This window comes from Aythya ferina, assembly GCF_964211825.1.
Source record: "Aythya ferina genome assembly, chromosome: 2".
Classification (NCBI taxonomy): domain Eukaryota; kingdom Metazoa; phylum Chordata; class Aves; order Anseriformes; family Anatidae; genus Aythya; species Aythya ferina.
This window is the reverse complement of record NC_140297.1, coordinates 396,360-417,617: the sequence shown is the minus strand read 5'-3', so window position 1 is coordinate 417,617 and position 21,258 is coordinate 396,360. Positions and strand designations below refer to the sequence as shown.

General features: G+C 48.2%; 2 protein-coding genes across 2 annotated transcripts; both read right to left on the bottom strand.

Moving 5' to 3' along the window:
• Positions 1-3,907: 3,907 nt before the first annotated feature.
• On the bottom strand, positions 3,908-5,773 carry H2BK1 (H2B.K variant histone 1). The gene is made up of 2 exons (XM_084508354.1): positions 5,228-5,773; positions 3,908-4,581 (listed from the first exon to the last, which is right to left on the bottom strand). Exons 1-2 carry the CDS (start codon positions 5,399-5,401, stop codon positions 4,345-4,347), a joined length of 411 nt encoding a protein of 136 aa, XP_084364480.1. The 5' UTR covers positions 5,402-5,773; the 3' UTR covers positions 3,908-4,344.
• A 5,113-nt stretch (positions 5,774-10,886) lies between these two features.
• Positions 10,887-21,143, bottom strand: LOC311431122 (ATP-binding cassette sub-family F member 2). The gene is made up of 15 exons (XM_084508353.1): positions 21,004-21,143; positions 20,587-20,760; positions 18,414-18,626; positions 17,454-17,636; positions 16,966-17,137; positions 16,717-16,812; positions 15,445-15,547; positions 15,262-15,357; positions 15,045-15,164; positions 14,485-14,574; positions 14,161-14,271; positions 13,872-13,934; positions 13,290-13,418; positions 12,251-12,454; positions 10,887-11,488 (listed from the first exon to the last, which is right to left on the bottom strand). The coding sequence occupies exons 2-15, from the start codon at positions 20,738-20,740 to the stop codon at positions 11,351-11,353; spliced, it is 1,872 nt and encodes a 623-aa protein (XP_084364479.1). The 5' UTR covers positions 20,741-20,760; positions 21,004-21,143; the 3' UTR covers positions 10,887-11,350.
• Positions 21,144-21,258: the final 115 nt, after the last annotated feature.

Sequence of the window (21,258 nt, the reverse complement as noted above, 5' to 3'; positions counted from 1 at the left end):
CCACTCTCCATCTCCTGCAGCTGAGAATAGAGAGGAAGAGAGTCACTGTCCCTTGCTGTGCTGGTACCCTGGCTGCACTTCAGAGGTTCATCCTTTAATAGCTTTGGCATCACCAGAGCTATCCATCACCAGCTTGTTTTCCTCTGAGTGCTGAACCATTCCTGCCTATGCTATTTGGAACAGCATCTAATGATGCACCAGAGCAGCCACCTGGCAGCACTGCTGCCAAGGGACACAACAACATGGGAATAGAAATGCACACAGGTCTGCACACTGGTGCTAGCCTCCATTGCCCAAAAAGCTCCCTCCCTCCAGACCTGCCCCACTCATCACAGACCAGTAAAATGTGCCCCATGGTCCTCCACCCTATGAGAGAAAAGAGCACAGACTAATAAGTCATTGTTCTTATGCAAAAAGAAAGCAGACCACACAGGAATTACTGATATTTTTCTGAACACTTTGCTCGATTCAGTTTATCAAGCTATAGTGTTCTTTTGGAGGATTTGAGAAGTGCACCAAAGCAAAAAAGAAGCTGCTTTTGGACCATGGGCATGTTCAGTTTAGTAAGATCAAAGCAGGTGGACATGGGGCCAGGAATGTACAATGTGACAGTGCTGCACTGCAGTAATAAGAGCTCACTGGGACACTTGGAAAAAAGACAGACTTGCACAGACTGAGGCAGTCCCATGACACTTTGGAAGAGTACCTGCATGGGCTCCAAGCTAACATTTGCTTCTTACTGGCTTCTGGATCACTCTTACAGCAACCAATTTCCCTGCTGTTTGGCACAGGGAAAATCTCCCTCCTCCCAAAACAACTTCATTCAGACCTCTCATGATCCAACAGAGCACCAGGGCACAAACAGCCATGGAGCCACAAGTCCAGTCTGGAAGAAGCTGAGCTGTGAAGCTGTCCTCACAAAAGCATCAGAGAAGCATAAAGAGTAGCCCCTCCAGAGATAGACCACATACAACATCTTGTGCAGGTTTATCAGAGCAGCTTCATGTGGACATGGCCCCTGCACAGGGGCAGTCGAACCTGCCCCCATGGGGGAAATGCAGAAAAGACAATCTGGACAGGTTCAGTGCAGAACCAAGCATCTCCTTCTGCCACCCAAGCTTGATGCATCTGTGCTGTAGGCCCTTCCATATCTGAGAAAACAGTGATGTAGAAGGGACATGGGGCCAATCACCAATTCCATCCTTTTTGGTCCCTAGGAAAAAAAAAAAAAAAAAAAAAAAAAAAAACAGTGTTGGAGACATGAAGCAGGAGTGGGATACACCAATTGCAGTATTGGACAACCAAGCACCTGCACCACTAAAGCCTTACCCCTTTGGGGCTCACCCAGTGCTAGATGCTCTACTGGACCTGTCAGGAGACTGCCACTCTTGTCTCCCAGTATAACAGCACCTTGCCCACACAGTGTGCCAGCTACCTGCTAAGGAAACCAGGCTACCACAGAGGGTAAGTTACATGGTCCAAAGGCAGTCTGCTTGGAGCTAGGCAGCACCAGGCTTCTGCTCATGAAGAAATACGTTTGAGATCAGGCAGTCGGAGAGAACCACCTTCAGGGCAGAAGCAGAACTGCAGTTCCGAGCTCTGTACGGGCACTCTTCCATCCCACAAAAAGCATGACTGCACATCTGGGGCCGGGGAAACCAAAGTGCCGCTGGGGAGATGCAGACGCTGTGGCATAGGGAGCAACAGCACAGCCCAGGCGAGGAGAGGGACTGCTGACCTTTCAGATGCAAAATGGCAGCATGCCCACAACCCGGCTCTTCAGCTGGACTCTCCCAGGCCTGTTTCCAACACTCCACATCCCGTCGAATCTCCCCCATGAACCTGTCTCACAGGCACCCCAGGTACATCTGCTCTTCCAGCTGCACCAGCTGCACAGCCATCCCACAGCACGGCTGGCTGCAACTGCTGGAGGGAATAAAGAGACCACAGCCCTGTCAGGTGAGAGACTGCTCTAACACTTGTGCTCCAGACCAGTTCCAGTTTACGTGGCAGGGCGCTACAGGAAAAGAGCACTATTCAATGCTGTCCTACAGTCAGAAGGAAACAGAGCACCCAGTACAACCTCATCATCCCCCTTCTCCATACTGGAGCAATAGGGCTGGGACCAGAGGTGATGTGTTCAGTCCCAGTTCTGCCACCTCCTGTACTCCAGGAGCATCTTGTCCGTGGCCCCGGCTGCTGAGGCACACTGACCCTGATCACACAGACAAGCACCTGTCATGGCTCCATAGCTCATGAGACTCGTCACCACCTCACAAGCCCTGTGAAATCTGAGACTGCCCCACACACAGTAACCTGAGTTCCACCACAGCTCCGGTCCTCCTCCTCCTGATACTCCTACCCCTGTTTTTGCTGCCACTGGGAGACCTTGGAATGGGAACATCCAGTCCCACCATCAAGGTGGCAAAGCTCCACTATGTCTCAGCTCAGAGCATAGCCCACATCTTTCCTCTATTCTACCACAGACCCAGAGGTAACAGCTCCATGTAGAAACCTGGGGGCAGCTTTGTAAATCAGCTCACCACCATTAGTCTGGACACAGCACTCACTCTCAGCCCTTTGGGCTGCACAAGCCCCACGTAGACCACTATAGCAAACAATCCACTAATGTTCCCTTCAGGGCCTCACTCGGGTAAGAAGTACCTGGGATTACAAACTTCCTTGTCAGCTTGAGAAGTGGCCAGGACCAGTCATTAACATAATGATCTGAGGCAGAGCACAGGACCCTCAGTCCCAGCACAGTTTATAACCCCGCTGAACAAAGCTCCCTCTAAAGCCATTGGAAGCAATAAGAGAGATGACATCTAGTTCTGTAAAGAAAATCCCCTTTTTGTCTCCTGCCAGTCCAGCTGCTTTTTGCACTATTTCTTTTCCCCATACCTGAAAGGGAGAATTTTTCACTAGGACAAAATAGACTTTTGAAAATTGCTTATAAGAAAAACTCCACCCACTGTAAACTTTCCCCGTGTCAGTGGGACTTCTGTCTCTACTCTGGTACAAATAGATAAACTGAATGCTGATAACTTGGACTGGTGCAAAGAGGCTGTTCTGGTTTCAGTTAGGACAGAGTTAATTTTCTTCCTAGTAGCTGGTGGAATGCTGTGTTTTGGCTTAGGATGAGAAGAGTGCTGATAACACCCCGATGTTTTAATTGTTGCAGAGCAGTGCTTACACCAAGCCAAGGACGTCTCAGCATCTTGCTCTTTCCTGCCAACAGGCAGGCTGGGGGTGCAGTAAGAGCTGGGGGGGGACAGACCCAGGACAGGTGACCCAAACTTGCCAAAGGGGTATTCCATACCATCTGACGTCATGCTAAACAACATATAGTGGTGGCTAGCCAGTGGAGAGGGCCGGACTGCTCGGGGTTAGGCTGGGCATCGGTCAGCGGGTGGTGAGCAATTGCATTGTGCATCACTAGTTTGTACACATTATGAGTAGTAGTACTATTATTGTTGTTGTTATTATTATTTTCCTGTCTTATTAAACTGTCTTTATCTCAACTCACAGGCTTCACTTTCCCATTTCTCTCCCCATCTCAGAGAAGGAGGGGGTAGGGTGAGCGAACAGCTGTGTGGTGTTTAGCTGCCAACCAGGTTAAACCATGACAGAGGCCCAGCACAGTTGGGAAGCACTATAGGAACCTCCAAGGCAACATAAGATTTTTGCAATCAGTAGCCCAAAAACTGAAAAAAGGAGTTTGGAGAACTGTGGTGGAACCCACCCTCTTCGCAGAATGACCCTACCTTTCTTCAAGAAAGCTCTGAAGCCTCTACTTGGTTTTATTCATTTTCAAAGAACAGCTGTCCATCCAGTCCAACCAAACAATCCTGATGTCCATAGGTCAAACTAACCTTTGCATTATAAATTATGAGGCAAAGACATTATCTGTGTTTTTAAAGTGTATTTGCAGATTTTGCTTTTACTGTTACATCAGACCAAATACCAAATCCCACAGGACTCCACAAGAAGTAGAGTCACCATCCATGATCTACGTTAACAATTTTCTGAGAGCTAGATAGCTCAGAAACAACTATGTGCTACTTGGGTGCTCTAGTTAACATATAGAACTAATTAAAGCCAAAGCAATTCTTTCTAAAAATTAGAAGTGACAAGACTGTGACATTATCTATTAAGTTGATGATTTGATACAATCTTCTCTATATAAACCACTTCAATTACTTATGTTCCAAACCTTTAAGTTTAGGCTGCACAGGCCACACCAGTGCCCACGCCCAACAGTGACACCCCCCCTCAACACAACCCCACAGAGCCATGACAGATGGGGTGCAGCCAAGGCAGAGAGGTTTAATTGCAGCCCAGTGGTCACTTGCTGCTGGTGTACTTGGTGACAGCCTTGGTGCCCTCAGAGACAGCATGCTTGGCCAGCTCGCCAGGCAGCAGGAGCCGCACAGCCGTCTGCACCTCACGGCTGGTGATGGTGGAGCGGTGGTTGTACTGGGCCAGGTGTGAGGCCTCTGAAGCCAGCCGCTCGAAGATATCATTGACAAAGGAGTTCATGATGCTCATGGCCTTGGAGGAGATGCCAGTGTCAGGGTGCACCTGTGAAACGGTAACCAAATGCTGTGTCATATCACCATCACCAGGCAGTGAGACCCCACACTCCCAAGAAAAGGGCCCTCCTTCCTCTTCCCCTCCCACCCCCTGGATTCTCATGTTGCATTCCAGTTCCATTGGACTGAAGAGGTCCTTGTGGTACTGCATTGGCTATAACATTGCACTGCCAGGAGCCTCTGAACAGTCCCACAGGGAAAACAATCCTACAAGGAGCGTAGGTGCCCCATTGCCCCATGCTATGGCCACCTCTCCAAAGACTTTCTCCTCTCCCCAACATAGGCTGACAAGTCTCAAAATCTCCAGAAATTATGAAGTTTTTAATACTTACTCATAGGGAGGATGACAGGTATAACTGATTTCTACTCAGTTACTTCCTTATACAGAGCCATACAGTAGAGTTCATTCTGCCTATGAAACCCTTTCTGATCCAGATCCGTCTCATCTCCTACTGAGAGATTTGTTGCCACACCCCATTTTATACTCAGCTGGAGTTCTATACTGTCTCACTCTTTTTTTTTATCTCACTAAAAAGCACGTTTTCCTCTTTTCCTTTTTACAGAGCTAACACACAGTGAGCAGAAGTAGTTTTACATGTGAAACAGTTCTTACCACTAGAGAAACATTTACTCACTTGCTTCAGTACTTTGTAGATATAAACTGAATAGGTTTCCTTTCTCTTGGGCTTCCTCTTAGACTTCCTATCTCCAGAAGTGGAAGCATGACCACCACGCTTCTTCCCAGCCTCTGCACTCATCTTAGCCCCTTCCCCTGAGCAAGCTCTAACAGAGCAACCATGAGCTACCATGGGTTAGTTATATAGCAAAGGCAGCAGTCCTTCACATGCCTCAGGTGCAGTCCCCAGGGAGTGTGAGGGATGCACATCTGTGGCTGATGATTCCACTTGGCACTAACCACAGGGCAGCTGGCCTTAAAGGCACTTGGAATTAACTGATTCAATTAAACTTTCAGACCTGAGAAGCTTGAGGGTAATACTGGCAAAGACATGCATAAGAACAGTAGTGTCCCATTCACATGGGGCAGAAGCACCAGAGAAGAGCTAATTCTGGGTCTGATGAAAAGATGGTTCCTGCTTTGGTGGAAGGGTGTAAAGTGAAGTACTCAAGGTATTGGATCCAGAATCAAATGTGTTGGGCCGCTGTCCTGGTTTCAGTTAGAACAGAGTTAATTTTCTTCCTAGTAGCTGGTAGAATGCTATGTTTTGGCTTAGGATGAGAAGAGTGCTGATAACACCCCGATGTTTTAATTGTTGCAGAGCAGTGCTTATACCAAGCCAAGGACATCTCAGCCTTTTGCTCTGTCCTGCCAACAGGCAGGCTGGGGGTGCAGCAAGAGCTGGGAGGGGACAGACCCAGGACAGCCACCTCTGTGCTGTGGCACAGGTGGTACAGTCAGTTGAGACTCGGTAAATGATTGTAACATTGGTCTAGTGACTGAATGATAGCATTGAACAACCTCCTAACAGCCAGTGTTCCTCCCACAGTAGATTCTGACTCTGTTCTTATTGGTGGCACGCACTGGGCACGAACCTGCAGATAACATCTCACCCAGTCTGGGCTGGGTCATCCTGCCTGCTTCATACAACAGAGAATCTTCAAGGGAAGGACGGAAGGAAAGCAGTGGGAGGAGAGGGCCAACATCCTGAGTGTGTGTTTGATCTGTCTTGGAAACCAATGATCACACTAGTGGTGATAATTATGACGCAGAAATTAGGCTGTGCCAGGGAAAAAAGGAAAGAAAAAAAAATCCAGCAACATAGTAGAGCTGTGTTACTTTAGTCTGAACAGAAGAGAAAATGAAGCCTTTCTCTCAGCAGGCACCAAAACACATATTTTGCAAAATTGTAATACTAATATATACCTCCAGCTGAGGGGACGTCCATATCTCTGCAGTGCCCTGCACACTGTCTCCTATGCAGGGGCTTACGTTATATTGCTCACATGGCAAATCCTTAGCAAGTCTCATCTTCCAAGGGCTGAGCCTGGGAGACATCCTGCATCAGTCACTGTCGGTAGGGCCAATAGCATTTCACTGAATTCAGTTTTGTTCTAGGTCTGTCCTCGTGGGGAGGCATCTGATGGCCCCTCCCTAGTGCAAATAGAAGTCACAGTGACAGAGGGATTTCTTGCACCCATCAACTGAAACGTGAATGAACGTGTGGGACATGCATGCCAGCACATCTGTGGAGGGGAATAAGAGGGAAGAAATGGGAATGTGGAGGCTTGGGCACAGAAGGTAAGAGGTAGCAAGATCCTTCTGGGAATAGAAGTAGCATATACATTGATGTCTGTCAACATCAAGAGATAGTGGATGGTTCATACTGGGAGGAAGGAGCTGGCAACATCACCACTTTTCTTTTGCAAGAGGCCATGCACTGGTTAAGTACAGCACAGGGCTTCCCTCTCTGATGTATGCTCTACCCACCAAATGATTTACCAAGCTGTAAATGGTAGAGATGCTTTAGCTGGGTGTGGAGTGTTCTCTGTGACTGGAACTATTTACCTTTTCCGTAAGTTAGAGCACGCAAAAGATCTCCAATGCTAATGAAGTTTTTATGTGTTATAAGTGATACCTGTCCCCAGCTACAGCTGTGTCTGGCATTGGCAGTTATACACACGTATTTTTTCTGTATTGTTTTTATTGTTTTTGTTTTGTTTTGTTTTGTTTTCTGAGAAAATGTTAAGTTAGAAGGAAACCCTTTGATGGACATGGATCAGTGACAGCATTGAACACTGGGATCCATCATATAGCAAGGATGGAAGCTCATCCACTCAGCAGTATAATCAAATTTGTGTTTCCGTATTTATGGAATTAACACATTCTTACTACTTTTGCACAAATCCGTTTCCCTATATTACATGTGCTAATGGCTGTCCGTTCTGGAAGCTGTGTTTGGCTTGACTTATCATTGTACTACTTTTGTGATGTATGTATTGACCACAGTGATGAGGGAATCACACAACTGCACTTGAAGTTATATCTGCCACTTCTAGTTGTAGCTGTGTTATAGGCAACTTCTTTGTCAGACTACAGGCAAGAGTAATTGTGCATAGGCTCTAGGACAGTTCTTTTACCATTCAAGCAGATAAGGAGCAATTTTCTTAATTTGTCTAGATACAGTTTTGCTTTTGTGCATGATTAGACAAGCCCTAGCTGAAACACTGCAAAATGCCATTGCCCTGGCTAGTGTCTGCCTCTCATACAGCAATCAGTACTCCAGGACATACGTCTGCCAGAGCTGCTTCAGTGCAGTCTAACAAACTGTCACCACTGAACAGGTTTAAATCAAGGCTGAAAAACTAGATTGCTAAAACATGCATAGATATTCAATTTTACAAATCCTGGCATACTGTGACCTCTAGTGCATTTAGAGCTACTTCTGCTTTGAACATGTAGCTATGGACTTGTTTGCTAAATCAGGAATCTGTCTGCAACTCAATTTCTTCTCTTGCTTTGTAGCAGCAGACAGCTAACATAACTCTCCTATTTGCTTGTGGTGCTTTTACTCAGGCAGGCATCTGAGCTGCACCACCACCACTCTCTCACGCCTCCTCCTCCAAGGGAGAAGAAAAGAGAGGAGGAGAAAATATGATGAAAAGGGCTCAAGCGTTGAGATAAGGACAGGGAGATCACTCAACAATTATCATCACAGGCAAAACAGATGCAGCATAAGGAGATTAATAAAATCTATTACCTATTACTAACAAGCTAGAGCAGTGAGAAACTAACTAACTAACTAAATAAATAAATCTCCCCTCTACCCAACCTCTTCTGTGACCTCCCCCTGAGTGGCGCAGAGGAACAGGGAGTGGGAGCTGTGGTCAGTCCCTGATGCTTTGTCTCTGCCACTCCTTCACCTGCCCCTGCTCCCTGTGGGGTCCCTCCCACGGGATGCCATCCTTCCCAAACTGAGCCTGTGGGGGCTGCCCACAGGCAGCAGCTCCTCAAGCACTGCTCCCACACAGCTCCATCCCCAGGAGCAAACTGCTCCAGCACGTGTCCCCATGGGTGGCAGCTCCCCCCAGCCCCCTGCTCCATGTGGGCTCCTCTCCACGGGCTGCAGCTCCGGCCCGGGGCCTGCTCCTGCGGGGGCTCTCCATGGGCCGCAGCCTCCTCCAGGCCACATCCACCTGCTCCACCAGGGGCTCCTCCACCCATAGGGGGGCTGCAGCGTGGAGATCTGCTCCGGGTGGGACCCATGGGTGCAGGGGAACAGCCTGCTCCACCAGGGGCCTCTCCCTGCACAGGCTGCAGGGGAACTGCTGCTGTGTGCCTGGAGCACCTCCTGTCCCCCTTCACTGACCTCGGTGTCTGCAGGGCTCTCTCACCCAGCTGCTGTTGTGCAGCAGTTTTTTCCCTTTCTCTGCTTTCCCAGGGGCAAACAACATTGCTCATTGGCCCAGCTCTGGGCAGCAGCGGGTCCCTTTGGAGCTGTCTGGAACTGTTCCTTACCTAACATGGGGCAGCTTCTGCTTTCTCCTCACAGAGGCCACCCCTGCAGCCCCCCACTACCAAAACCTTGCCATGTAAACCCAATACATTGCTCCATCGCCTAATAAGAATTCTCCAATCACACCTGCTCTCTCATTCCAATATTACTATGCCCTCCTCAGAATTTACCACTCCCAGAGAATTCAGTCTAAGATTATAACCTGCATTTATTATTGCCACCATGGTCCTTGAGTACACAGATACGAAATGTGCTGATAGAGTCACTGCCAAGCCTTTACTAAGAATAAGCAACAGCAAAAGGAACAGCTGTAGCCTCAGGCAAGACTTCCAGACCTCATCATTCTCATAGCTACTTTGCAACCCTTTTCAACTCACCAACATCTTTTTAAAACCTAGAGAGCAGAACTAACGAAGACTTGCACTCATCGATTCTCATTTTAAATTCTGTCCTACCAGTCAGTCTTACCCTACTTACTTGTGTGCGGCTTGCTTTTTCTCCTTTACTACCTCTGTTAGCTTCCAGGTACCACACTATGACATACTCATTCAAGTGACCTTTCAGTGCATTCTAGACTTCTCTGCAAAGCTAACTTAAACAACATTTATATTAATCTGCATTATTTTCGTAGAAAACACTTTTTTCCCCCTCAATCTCCAATCATTGCTAAAAACACTGAAAAAAATAAATGTTCTGCAGTATCTAGTGGAAGCAGCTCTTCCTGTGACATTTGTCCTGTGGATGATACACGATGCTTCCACAGCAGCAGTCTACAACTTTGATGGTCCCTTTGGAAAAAGCAAGGGAATACTTCCATAGAATAGCTCAGGTCGGAAGGGACACCTTAAAGATCATCTGGTTCCAAACCCCCTGTTTATGGGCAGAGAAGACTTTTTTGAGCAAAATTACTTTGTTCAAAAGGCCAGAGCCACAGACAGCATCTGAGAAACTATAACTACATTTTTGTCTTGTTCTTCAAATTCTCTGTCAATGTGTCCTGTTGGAATAGGTTATTGGATTACACGAACCTTTCGTATGACCAGTGCTGCCACACACGTGTCATAAGTAATGAAAATGATAGCTCATGATCATAAGAAGGTATTTAGTTTGATTTGCTACTTTTTTAGTGCCTTCTCATTGTTTTAAAAATACATGAAGAAGTATTTTATTCAATAAATTATTCAAGCTGCTGTGGCAAAATGCAGTTTAAACAACAGCTTTTAAAAAAATTGTCAGGAACAACAAGAAAGAAAAGTTAAACTAACTATAGCTGATTAGTCTTGTTTAGTTAAACCCGGAAGGAAGAAATAATTAGTTCATAGTCCAAAAATCCAGATTTAATAAGAGCCTCATATTAGATCCACAGAATTCAAGATGAAGGAAAAAAGATGCATCTAAGTTGCTCTGTTGTAGAGAACAAGTGCTGGTATTCTATAGATCTATGTTGACTCTCTAATTTCAAATCTTCGGAACCCTTTAAAGTTGTATTTGTTAACAAGAGGAAAAAAAAAAAAAAAAAAAAAAAAAAAGCATGTGTGGCTTGCTCCCCCTTCTGTCATTATCTGGAAAACCCAGTGTTCAATGTGTGAATTAGCAGTTTTCCCAGCTTCAAGAATCGTCATACTCTGCTCTGTACAATTCCAGAGCCCAGTATTCACACCTTCATTTATACCACAAATTCTGGTCATAACAAGAGGACTTTGGTAATAGTAAAGAAACAAACCCTCACTTCATATGAGAGCCCTGCATCCTTACTCGTAAAGCTCAGTACTGGCTGATTTGCCCCAGCATGCCCCAATAACTACTACAGCTCACAAAACAAGACTGTTCTTCCCTCTTTATTGACTGATCAGGCAGATCTGTTAATTACACTGTTAAATAATAGTTAAAAACAAACCAAGGCCAGAGGAGTTTGAAGTGAAGTATCTAAACCGAAGCAGAAATTGGGAAGGAGGAGGCAGGGTAAGCTGGGCTGGGGTCTTCACTTCTGTATCACTGCAACTCAGACACCCTAACTGCCACGACCCCAGACCGTTAGATTCCAAGGCCTGGCTCAGATGGGACATCATCTAAGTATGGAAATGGTTGCCCAAATGCAGCCAGATCAGGAGAGAAGAGATCTGTCCAGATACAGAGGTGCAAGGCAAGTCAAGGGAAAGCAGTATTGCAGCAATCCTAGAACACAGCCACAGAGATAGCAGCAGTCCCATTCCAGTCGGCAGGTGAGTGAGTCATGTTGGCCACTGTCAGTCTCCACAGAGAGCACCTGACCGACTGCTCTAGAGCTCACACATTGTGGGTCTTCTTGGTGAGCTGTGGATCTTCATCCACCAACTTTGACTTGAGATGTTCCTTATAGGCGAGGATGTCACCTTGCCACTTTGTGATTGTCTGCTTCTCACAGACCCAGATCTCCTGTGCAACCTAGAAGCAAATACACAAGGAAAGGAAGGTTTGTAGTGCAGCATTTTATAATCTTACCAAAAATATAAAATTAACCAAAATCTACTCTCTGAAGGAGAGAGAGTCTATTAAGCAAGGAGAGAGTCTATTGAGTTTTACATATTTGACTACCAAAGATATCTGCAGTGAAATACCCCACCTGGTGTTTTCTGAATAATTTATACAGGATTTTAGAACTAACAGTCCTTGAACCCTCTACATTTATTTTTTTCGTTCATGGAATAAGAAATTCACTTCCTGCTAAGCTGGGAATCGGAAAAGGTAGTTCTTGACATGAACTACGCAGATATGCTGCACTGCATATCGCACAAAAATAAAATTGTATCTGAACTTGCAGACAAAGCTATAGTTGATAAATCAACACCTGATATTTCTGTGTATATGGAGTGACCTCCTTAACATGTAGAGATGGAGTGATAAAGAAAACTGCTAGAACTACTCCAGTATCATGTAAAACAATCTAGTTAAAGCATCCACATGTGTCATGATTTCCATTTAACTTACTCTTCATTTTTAGCACTTTTTTTTTCTTTCACATGCCTACAATGTTTTCCAAGGTTAGGTAATTATTCCACATGAACATGGCAAGGGAATCATATGCAGTGATATTTCTCACTCACATATCTTTTCAGGATAAGGAACAGCTGAAAACAGTTGAAAACATCTTGCTTTAATTACTCAGTGTTGGAAAGTTGGTTTGCCAAAATTCACCACTCTTCTTACCTGCTGGATGAGTCTGAAGTCATGGCTGACAAGCATCATTCCTCCTTCAAATTCATTGATAGCATCTGCCAGAGCATCTATTGTTTCTATGTCCAAATGGTTGGTGGGTTCATCGAGGAAAAGCATGTGAGGATTCTGCCAGGCCAGCCATGCAAAGCACACGCGGCACTTCTGCCCATCAGAGAGGTTCCGAATGGGGCTCACCTGACAAACACAGACACTATTTGCAGCTCTGCAGGGTACCTTACAGCACCAGCTCCTAGATGCCACACTGACCACAAAATATTCACAGTTCAAACTGTGTTTGCTGCAGCTACATGACACAAGAGGACAAATGTAGGCTTACAACTAGACTAGGCTTCCTTTACCAGCAAAACAAGTGAATTCCAAAGGCTTCTGAAAAAGGGGTGTCCATAGCAAGATTCAGCTTGTGTTAGAGGTTCCAAAGGAAAGTTAATTGAGATCTGCCTAATGTTCATTGCATCCTGACAAAAGCCTAAACCTACTCTCAACTTCTTGAGTGACAAATGGAGAACAGTGTAAAAATCAAGGCTAACTGCAGTGATGATGACAACTCCCACCAAAATGTAAATACAGGAGGGTGGAGTGTTTAGTTAGAGCACCACTAGAGATTCAACGCTCATTTGCTTGAACCATGTGTTCCCCACACCCAGCTGAGAATATGTTCTGGCATTTCTGACTGGCATTCATCTCAGAAATAGAGATAAGCAACCTGGTTCAAGTTATAATTGAAATATAATTGAGGCTAGCACTATGCCATAACCCTTGTTCCTTCACCTGGGTTCCGAGGAGGTCACACATTTCAACCCATAAATTGCTGCAACGCAAAATAAGTTACTGTGAGCCATGAGTTATTTTTTCTCCAATTTTAAAGACAGAGATGGAAAAATCATTTAGATGCTGTGGTGCACCATGCTGCATTCTGCATCACACTGCCAGGTATCTGTAGAACAACAGAAAATGCAACAGCTCTACTTCCTTAATGCATAAAAAGAAAACTTCAACAGCTCATACTGACCTGCTGCTTCCCTGTCAGACCATATCTGCCAATGATTTTTCTCATCTCCTCCTTCTCCTTGATCTCTGGGTAGCATTTCATCATGTATTCCAAGGGCGAGAGGTCTAAGTCCAATTGCTCTTGCAAGTGCTAACAGAGAACAAAAGCCAGCTTCAGGCTGTGCATGCCACCCATCTCCCCCCTTATACCTCTCTGGTGCCAGCAAAGCAGCAGAATCCATGAGATGATAACCCCACCCCTGGCATGTTCACTGTGCTGAAACGTTATGGAAGCAGCCTCCATTTCAGGAGCAGGAGTGCTGCTTCAGAATAGCGTGCTTGTCCAATATCAAGCATGGGACAACCATCTCTCCAGTAAAAGGTGAGAGGCTAAAAAAAAGGACCACAGCAAGCCACTTTTCAGGGCAAAAACATTGGCTAGAGTCCATTCTGCCAAAAGAACAGCTCCCTCCCCAAGCTCAAGGCATGGAAAACCAGCAGCAGGATGGGCCTTTAGAAGCAGAAATAGAGGGACAAGATTCCCCGTTCCTGTCAGTTTTTTTCCTCAGCATTTCATGTCCATGGTAGTTGCTGTAGGGAGTACCTGGTGGTATCTACCAATCTTTACATGTGAGTGCTTGCGGATCATCCCGTCTGTGGGCAGCAGCTACAAAGAAAAGACAGAAGTATTTCACCATAAATTCCCTTCTTTCACTGTATGCCAGCCCTCTGCATGTCTGAACATATAGCATGACAGCAAAAGCCCTATACTGCAGCAAAACTTCAGGATTTCCAAAGTCTGATAGGGGTGCTCTCACAAATAAATGCAGCTTCATTGAAGACTACTCGAAGAATAAAGGGACAGAACAGGTTAGACAATGCTGGGAGCATACCTCTCCTGTGAGCAGTTTCAGCAGTGTTGACTTTCCAGCTCCATTGGGTCCAACAAGAGCTACACGGGTATCCAGGTCAATCCCAAACTCCAAGTTATTATAGATCCATGGCTGCAAACCACATAAATTATGACATATTATGCCTTTCCATTACTACTTAGACTCCACATGCTGCACCTGTAAAGCTCTGTCTTCAGCAGACTCAGCATTAACACTGCCAAGAAATCTGATCCACCTGATTAGAAAACTTACCCAAAAGCCCCCATTACAAGGCAGAGGATACAAGTAAACTCCATACAACCCATGCACACTCGCTATACTCACCCCGTCCTTGGTGTATTTGAAGCTTACATTCTGCACCATGATGACAGGAGGGGGGATTTTTCCACAGGGAGGGAAATAGAATGACAAAGTCTGTCAACATAGAATATCCACTTGTTAGACACCCTGGAGCACATACAGATCAATCCCTTTATTTCACGCCCTGTTCCCTCTGGCAACTCACTCACAGGTTTATCTGCTGGCTAATGATTCCCTATTTCTTTTCCTTTGAAGCAAATGGGTGCTTATACTTTTCAAATTATCAGGAGCTGCTCTGAGCATCCTCCCTGATCTTCTCCAACTTTCAGACATTCATTTCTGTGTCTACAAAATGGCCTTACTGGTATGACAAATCCCCTTCTCTCCATTGGAAGAAAAAAAAAAAAAGTCTCCTCCTTCCACTCTTCAGCAATATCCTATATTCAGTACAGGAATCTGGAAGGGAATCCTACTTTTGCTCTCAGCTGTGTCAGCCATTCCTGCCATCGGCTAAAGTTCATTTTGCTTATCTGGCCCAACTTTCCTACACTGATCTCTAGATGCAATCCCACATTTGATCCCACCTTATCGTTCACCACTCTCTCTGTCAATCCAGAAGCCATCATTTTTTGAAGGGTCTTCTCCTTGCTCTGAGCTTGCCTGGCCAGTTTTGCGCTACCATGACCAAATCGCGCAATGTAATTCTGCAACGAAATACAGAGTTAGCCAAAAGCCATGATACAAAGGCTAGAGGTGCATGGCTGCATAGGCAGGAAGATGTTCATGCAACTAGGCAGATACCTTCATGTGTGCAATCTGATCTTGTTCCCAGTGGAAACGCTTCATTTGGTTTTCTTCTAGTTCCAAGCGAGTCTTTACATATTGATCATAATTTCCCTAGAGAGAGAGACCACAAAACATCAGACATGCCCCAGAGCAGAGTTCCTCTGTTTCTGTTAGTTGCACAAGACACCATTCACTCACTGTGTAGTACTTCAGTTTGCGGTTGTGCATGTGGATTATGTTGGTGCAGACACCATTCAAGAAGTCCTGGGAGTGGGATATCAGCACAAGGATCCGCTTGAACCTGTGGCACCACAAAACTTAATAGAGACCAAGCTAGGAAAAGAATTGCTTGTTGGCCCTGATGGTGACAAAGGATTTACATGCAACAGATCTCTCTTGTTTACAGCCAGATTAAGAACAAAAAGATAGAAGCCTTAGAGATGCTTCAGGAAATTTGCAGTAAAGCAGCAATGATCAGCTTTCTAAGACATCCTTCATCATAAGGCACTCTTCATCCATATTCATGAAGAGTCGAGAGCTGGCTACCTTTGTGGTGGATTACTACTGCTACTGATGCAGAACTCCATTGGTGTCACACTTCTAAGAAGTTTCAACTTTTGCTTCTCATTTTCACCTTTTTACAGCCTGCCATCTCTTAGGTTCTCTATCACAGGTTCGTTTCCAAGTTGGTAAAATGACTGGCTAAAGCCTCTTCCCAAAAAGAGAGAGGTTCAGATTACTTTCCTAAAACACCTGATATATAAAACAGACAAAAGGTTCAACTGACAGCTGAAAGAATCATCTCTGTAAATGAAAAGCCCTTCTCGTGCTTATACACACAGTCCTTTTAACACACAACCCAAATAACCTAGACTTCACAGCTATTCCTAGATCTTTTGCCTTAAGCATTAACATTTTAACTTTGTTTAACAAAAAACAGTTGCATCCACATACTAGAACAAGATGAAACCAACAGATACAGACACTACAGTTGAAGAGAAAAACAATATGCAAAAAGCTGTGCTGGAGGCCAGGTCTAGAAAGTTTACACTACTGGTACAGCACATGGTTCTGGTACATGCCTCCCAGGTCTGCTCCTGGCTTTCAGGAAGCAAGTTTAACCTGTACCAGTATTTCTCACTTTTTTCACTAAGGAAGAGACAGACTTATCTTGAATTCTTTACCCTTGCATCAAGAACCGTAACATTTAGCAGCAAGCACGAGGTATCATAGAATCATAGAAATACGAGATTGGAAAGGACCTACAAGATCATCTAGTCCAACCGCCCTCCTATCACCAATACTACCCACTAAGCTACTAAAAATATGTAAGTACAATTAGTAATGCAGTATAGTTACATAGCCACAAGAACTACAGACAGTTACTCTTGTAGCACTTGCTCACGTGCTGACAAGATGTTCCAGCAGAAAACTACAACCTACGGAAGCTGCAAACTCCTTCATGCTTACGTTTTCAGCTCTTCTTCCAACCACACACAGGCATCCAAGTCAAGGTGGTTTGTGGGCTCATCTAGCAGCAGCATGAATGGACGAATGAAGAGGGCTCTAAAAGGAGAGGGGAGATGACAGCACAGGGTAAATGCAGGTACCCAAAGCCTCTCAGCTCTCCTCTGAGTTCTTAGAACTGTGTGTGTGGCTTTGCAGCATCAGGATCAGACAGGCATTTTCCCAGGAGGCAGCAGGCAGCATACCACTCACCTAGCAAGAGCCACCCTCATTCGCCAGCCACCACTAAAGTCCTTCAGCTTCTTCCTCTGCATGGCTGGTGTAAACCCCAGGCCGTGCAGGATACGTGAGGCCCGTGCTTCTGCCTTGTCAGCGTCCAGCTCCTCCAGACGTTCATACAACTCCATGAGTTTCTCACACTCCGCTGAAAAAGAGCCTGTCTGTCAGCACTTCTAACAGTAATTGGCTCTCAGCTGCACATCTGTACAGCTGAGATAGCTCATAGTCCATCTGCTTCATCACTAGTCAGCCCCATCCACTCCTATGACTTAGACGCTTCTTAAGAAGTCGCATTGGGTAATTTCATCTAAAGAAGTGGACTTTTCAACTAGTACCGGGCAGCTGGGAGAAAAAGTAATATGTAAAAACTCTGCCAAGGAACCCAGGTAAGACCCTTTCTTCAGTGGGAAGGGAAAGTGGAAGAAATGTCCCTTGTCCACAGGGACTCTGAAAAGCTTTACCATCCTCATGAGCCAGACGCTCTGCCTCTCGTTCTAACATGGCTCTCTCTGTATCCACCTCCATCACACATTGTAGAGGGGTCTTGTCACTGGGAGGCATCTCTCGGGTCAGGTGATAGATGTCAATGTGCTCTGGAATGGGCACTTCTCGTTTCCCAATAGCTGACAAAAGCATGGATTTCCCTGTGTGCAGACAGACACTCCACAATTATTTTTATTCAGTAAGATATGTCACAAAGAAACAGACAAAATGCAGTCAGATCCCACTGATTCCCTCGTTTTCCAACCCAAGAAAATCCTTAGGAATTTCTTGCCTATGAGGAATTAGAGACCTAGCAGAGCCATTGTAGTTCAGCCCTTACCCAGACTTAGGGAGCTGTATTTCTGCTGTGTATTTCCTGCTGTCTAACCAGGTCTAACATCTGTTACCAGGACACCAGACTCTACAGACTTCTAACACATAGGAACGTAATGAACTTATCACTAAAGAGCCTGATATGACCTCACCACTCTCACTAGCTCATCAATTACACCCATATTCTGCATCTCTCTATGTACAGCACCAGCTTCTCCAGTGGTTAGACAGCTGTTTTCCCATTCAGACTAGATTTCCCTACTCTTCCATACTATGCAAGTTCTCTGGCTAGTAGCATCATCACTGATTTTATTGACACTGTTAAACAAAGCCTCCATACAGGAATCAGAGGTTCACAGAGCCCAGGCATCCCACTCTAGTCTCCACAGAAAGTCTAAATGCTTAGTCCAAAGGCAGGATGCAACCCCATAGTCCTAGTAGCAACTGGTCTTGCTGGGTGGGGAGATGTGGGAGGTGAAACCATCATGCCTAACAGTCTTTTTTCTGGCTTCCAGCATTTACCACCCGAATGTGTCCAGCTTCTCAGCAGCACAGAACCTTCACCGAGCTCCAAGAAACCCGTCACTCTGTGCCCTACAGCTTACCAATTCCATTGAGTCCAATCAGGCCGTAGCGCCTCCCAGAATTCAGCTCAAGTTTTGTATCGCTCAGCAGCTCCTGGCCATGGAAGGTCAGCGAGAGGTTAATGATGTGCACATCAGTGCTGTTGGGATGGGAAGCCAGCACTCCTGTCACAGCACGGGCAGCAGCTTTCTTTAATTCAAAGTCCTCCATCTCCTTCGTAAGAGCATCCACCTCTATATGTAGAGACAGACCAGAAGGATTACTGAATTACAAACACACGAGAAGCCTCTGGCTGGGGGGGGGGGTTGGGACCAGATGATCTTTGAGGTCCCTTCCAACCCAGGCCATTCTGATTCCATAAGCCCCTAAACCAATATCAGCAGGATGAAAAAAACAACCAGTGTCTCTTTCTACAAAAATATCAAGGAAGCCCAGAGATGATGGCACTCAATTTTCAGCTCAGCAAATGGACATCAAATGGTCTAAGAGGAAGTTTCACCCGCTCTAAAAATAATAGCTGACCATTAAAACCCGGTGAGTAGTCAGAACAGCCAACCTGTTGTCCATGCACAGTAGGACTAACCCTCAATGCAGAAAGGGCTGGGGCAGGGGAAGGGCTTAAACACTTTTGGTTGCAAGTTTAAAGGCAGGGATGGCCTAAATAGAACTTGGGCAGGAAACAAGCAGCAGGTAAGATGTGAGAAAAGAAGCAGCAACGTTAGAAGAGGCCCTACCAGCTCCTAAGGTAACACGTCCATTTGTAGACTCCCTCTTCCTCTCCTCCTACAGCAAAAGCAAACATTTCCTGCCTTGCTAACGTCCCTCTTGCAGCCCTGAGTTACAGCCCGATTTTTACTGCTCCGCGAGGCCCTGCCTGCCAGCCGAAGAAGCGTTAGGGATCGTAGCAAGGCTCGGAGCAGAGACCCGGTGTTCAGGTCAGCAGGGGACACCGCCTGGCTGCCTCCATCGCACGCAGCCCCTACAGACGGCAGGGCCGCAGCCGCTGCAGCGGGAGGGGAGCAGCCGGCACGGGGCGCGCCGCCCCCGCCGGGCCCCCCCCGCTCCCGGAGCGCTGCAAGTGCGGGTCCCGCGCCGCCGCCGCGCGGCCCGGGCTCCGCCAATCGGAGGGCGACATGCAAATGAGCCGGGGGAGCGGGCGGCGATTGGCCGGCTCGGGCCGGCAGCGGGCCGGGCGGGCGCCGAGACCCCGCCCGCGGCCGGCGGCACCGGGCGGGCACGGGGCGGGCGCGGGGCGGGCGCTGCCCGCGGGCACCGCCGGGGTCCCGCGGTCGGAGCGCGGCCGCGCAGCGCCCGTGCCGGCGGCACCAGCAGGCAGCAGGCTGGCGAGGTTCACGGGGGTGCCGGCACAACCTGGATCCCGGGGAAGCATCCTCCGGTGTGACCCCCGGCCTCGGGCTGCCCCGGATCCGGCACCCGGTGCCTCCTGAAGCACCGCGCTGCTGACACACCCTGAAGTCTTCGCTGTCTGGAGAAAAACTGGCGTGCCCGACAGTCCATGGGTCACCAGGCAGCTGAACCAAGGACATGAATAAACTCTACCAACGAGCTTTACCTTGCCTACTTCCCTCAGGGGGGTTAGGCTCTGCAAACCAGGTGCACCCCAGAAAAACAGCTGAGCTGAAGTTCATAACAACAGCATTATTTTTAGTTAAGAAACCAGACCCTACAGTAGTGTCTGCAGAACAAAAAAAAAAAAAAAAAAGAAGAAAAAGAAAAAGCGGCTCTGGACATCAAATACCAGATCAGGACAGTATCAGCTTGGGAAGGAAATGATGCCACCAGCACCCTCTGCCTTCAATCAGCAACCTCAAGAGAGAATCTAGGGAACACTTCAGCCACACTGTACAAAGCCACCGCACAGCTCACAGGTGTCCTGCTGGCTCTGAAGGGAGGGAGCAGCCCTGACAGCAGACCCCGCAGCGGGCCCGGCCCAGCACAGGAGCAAGCCCGCAGGGCACTCCCTGAGGAAGAACAAGCGCCGCGATTCACCAGTTCACGGGCACGGCCAACCGCGTACGGCTGCTGCCCGCCAGCAGGCCCCGGCTGCACGGGGCACACAGACCGACCGGGCCGACCCCACGGGGCGCAGCGCCACGGGCCGGGCACCCCCCGGCGGCTGCGCTCGCGAGTCCCGGCGGGGCCGGGCAGCACCGCGCCGCGGCCGCCCCTCACCTGGCAGCGCCGTTCCGTTGGCCTCCGGGGGCCGGGCCTCCTGCGGCTCCGTCCCGGCATCGCCGTTCTCCTCCGGGGCGCGGCGGGGCCGCTGCCGGGCCTTGGCCGCCTCCTTCTTCTTGGCCGCCTTCTTCTTGGCCAGGTCCGAGGGCATGGCGAGGCGCAGGGGAGCGGCTGCGGGGGGACACGGGCCCGTTAGGCCGCGCCGATCCGGGCCGCCCCGCCCCACTTCTCCGCCCCAGCCCGGAGCACGCGGCGCCGCCGGGCCCGGCCGAGGGCCGCCCGCTGCGCTCTGGGCCGCCCGCCCCGCGCCTCCGCACCCACCCCCCCGCCCGGCCCGGCCCGGCCCGCCCCGCCCTGCCCCGTTCCGTTCCGTTCCCCCCCGCCCCCAGCCAGGCCCGGCCCCGCCGCCCGTACCGGCCGCTCGGCGCTTTCCTTCTGTCGCAACAGGACAGCTGCCACCGCGTGCGCACGCCCCGCCCCCCGGCGCAGCGGCCAATCGGAGCGCGAGACGTCACCCGCGCCGGGCGGCCGCGCCGCGCTGCGGAGGGGGGGCCGCGCTCCCGCCCCCGGCCGGCCCCGCGCGCGCGGGCGGCTCCCGGGCACTGCGCGTCCCGGCGTGCACCGCGCCGCCCGCCCGGGCCCCGCCCCAGGCGCGCTACCATAGAGCCG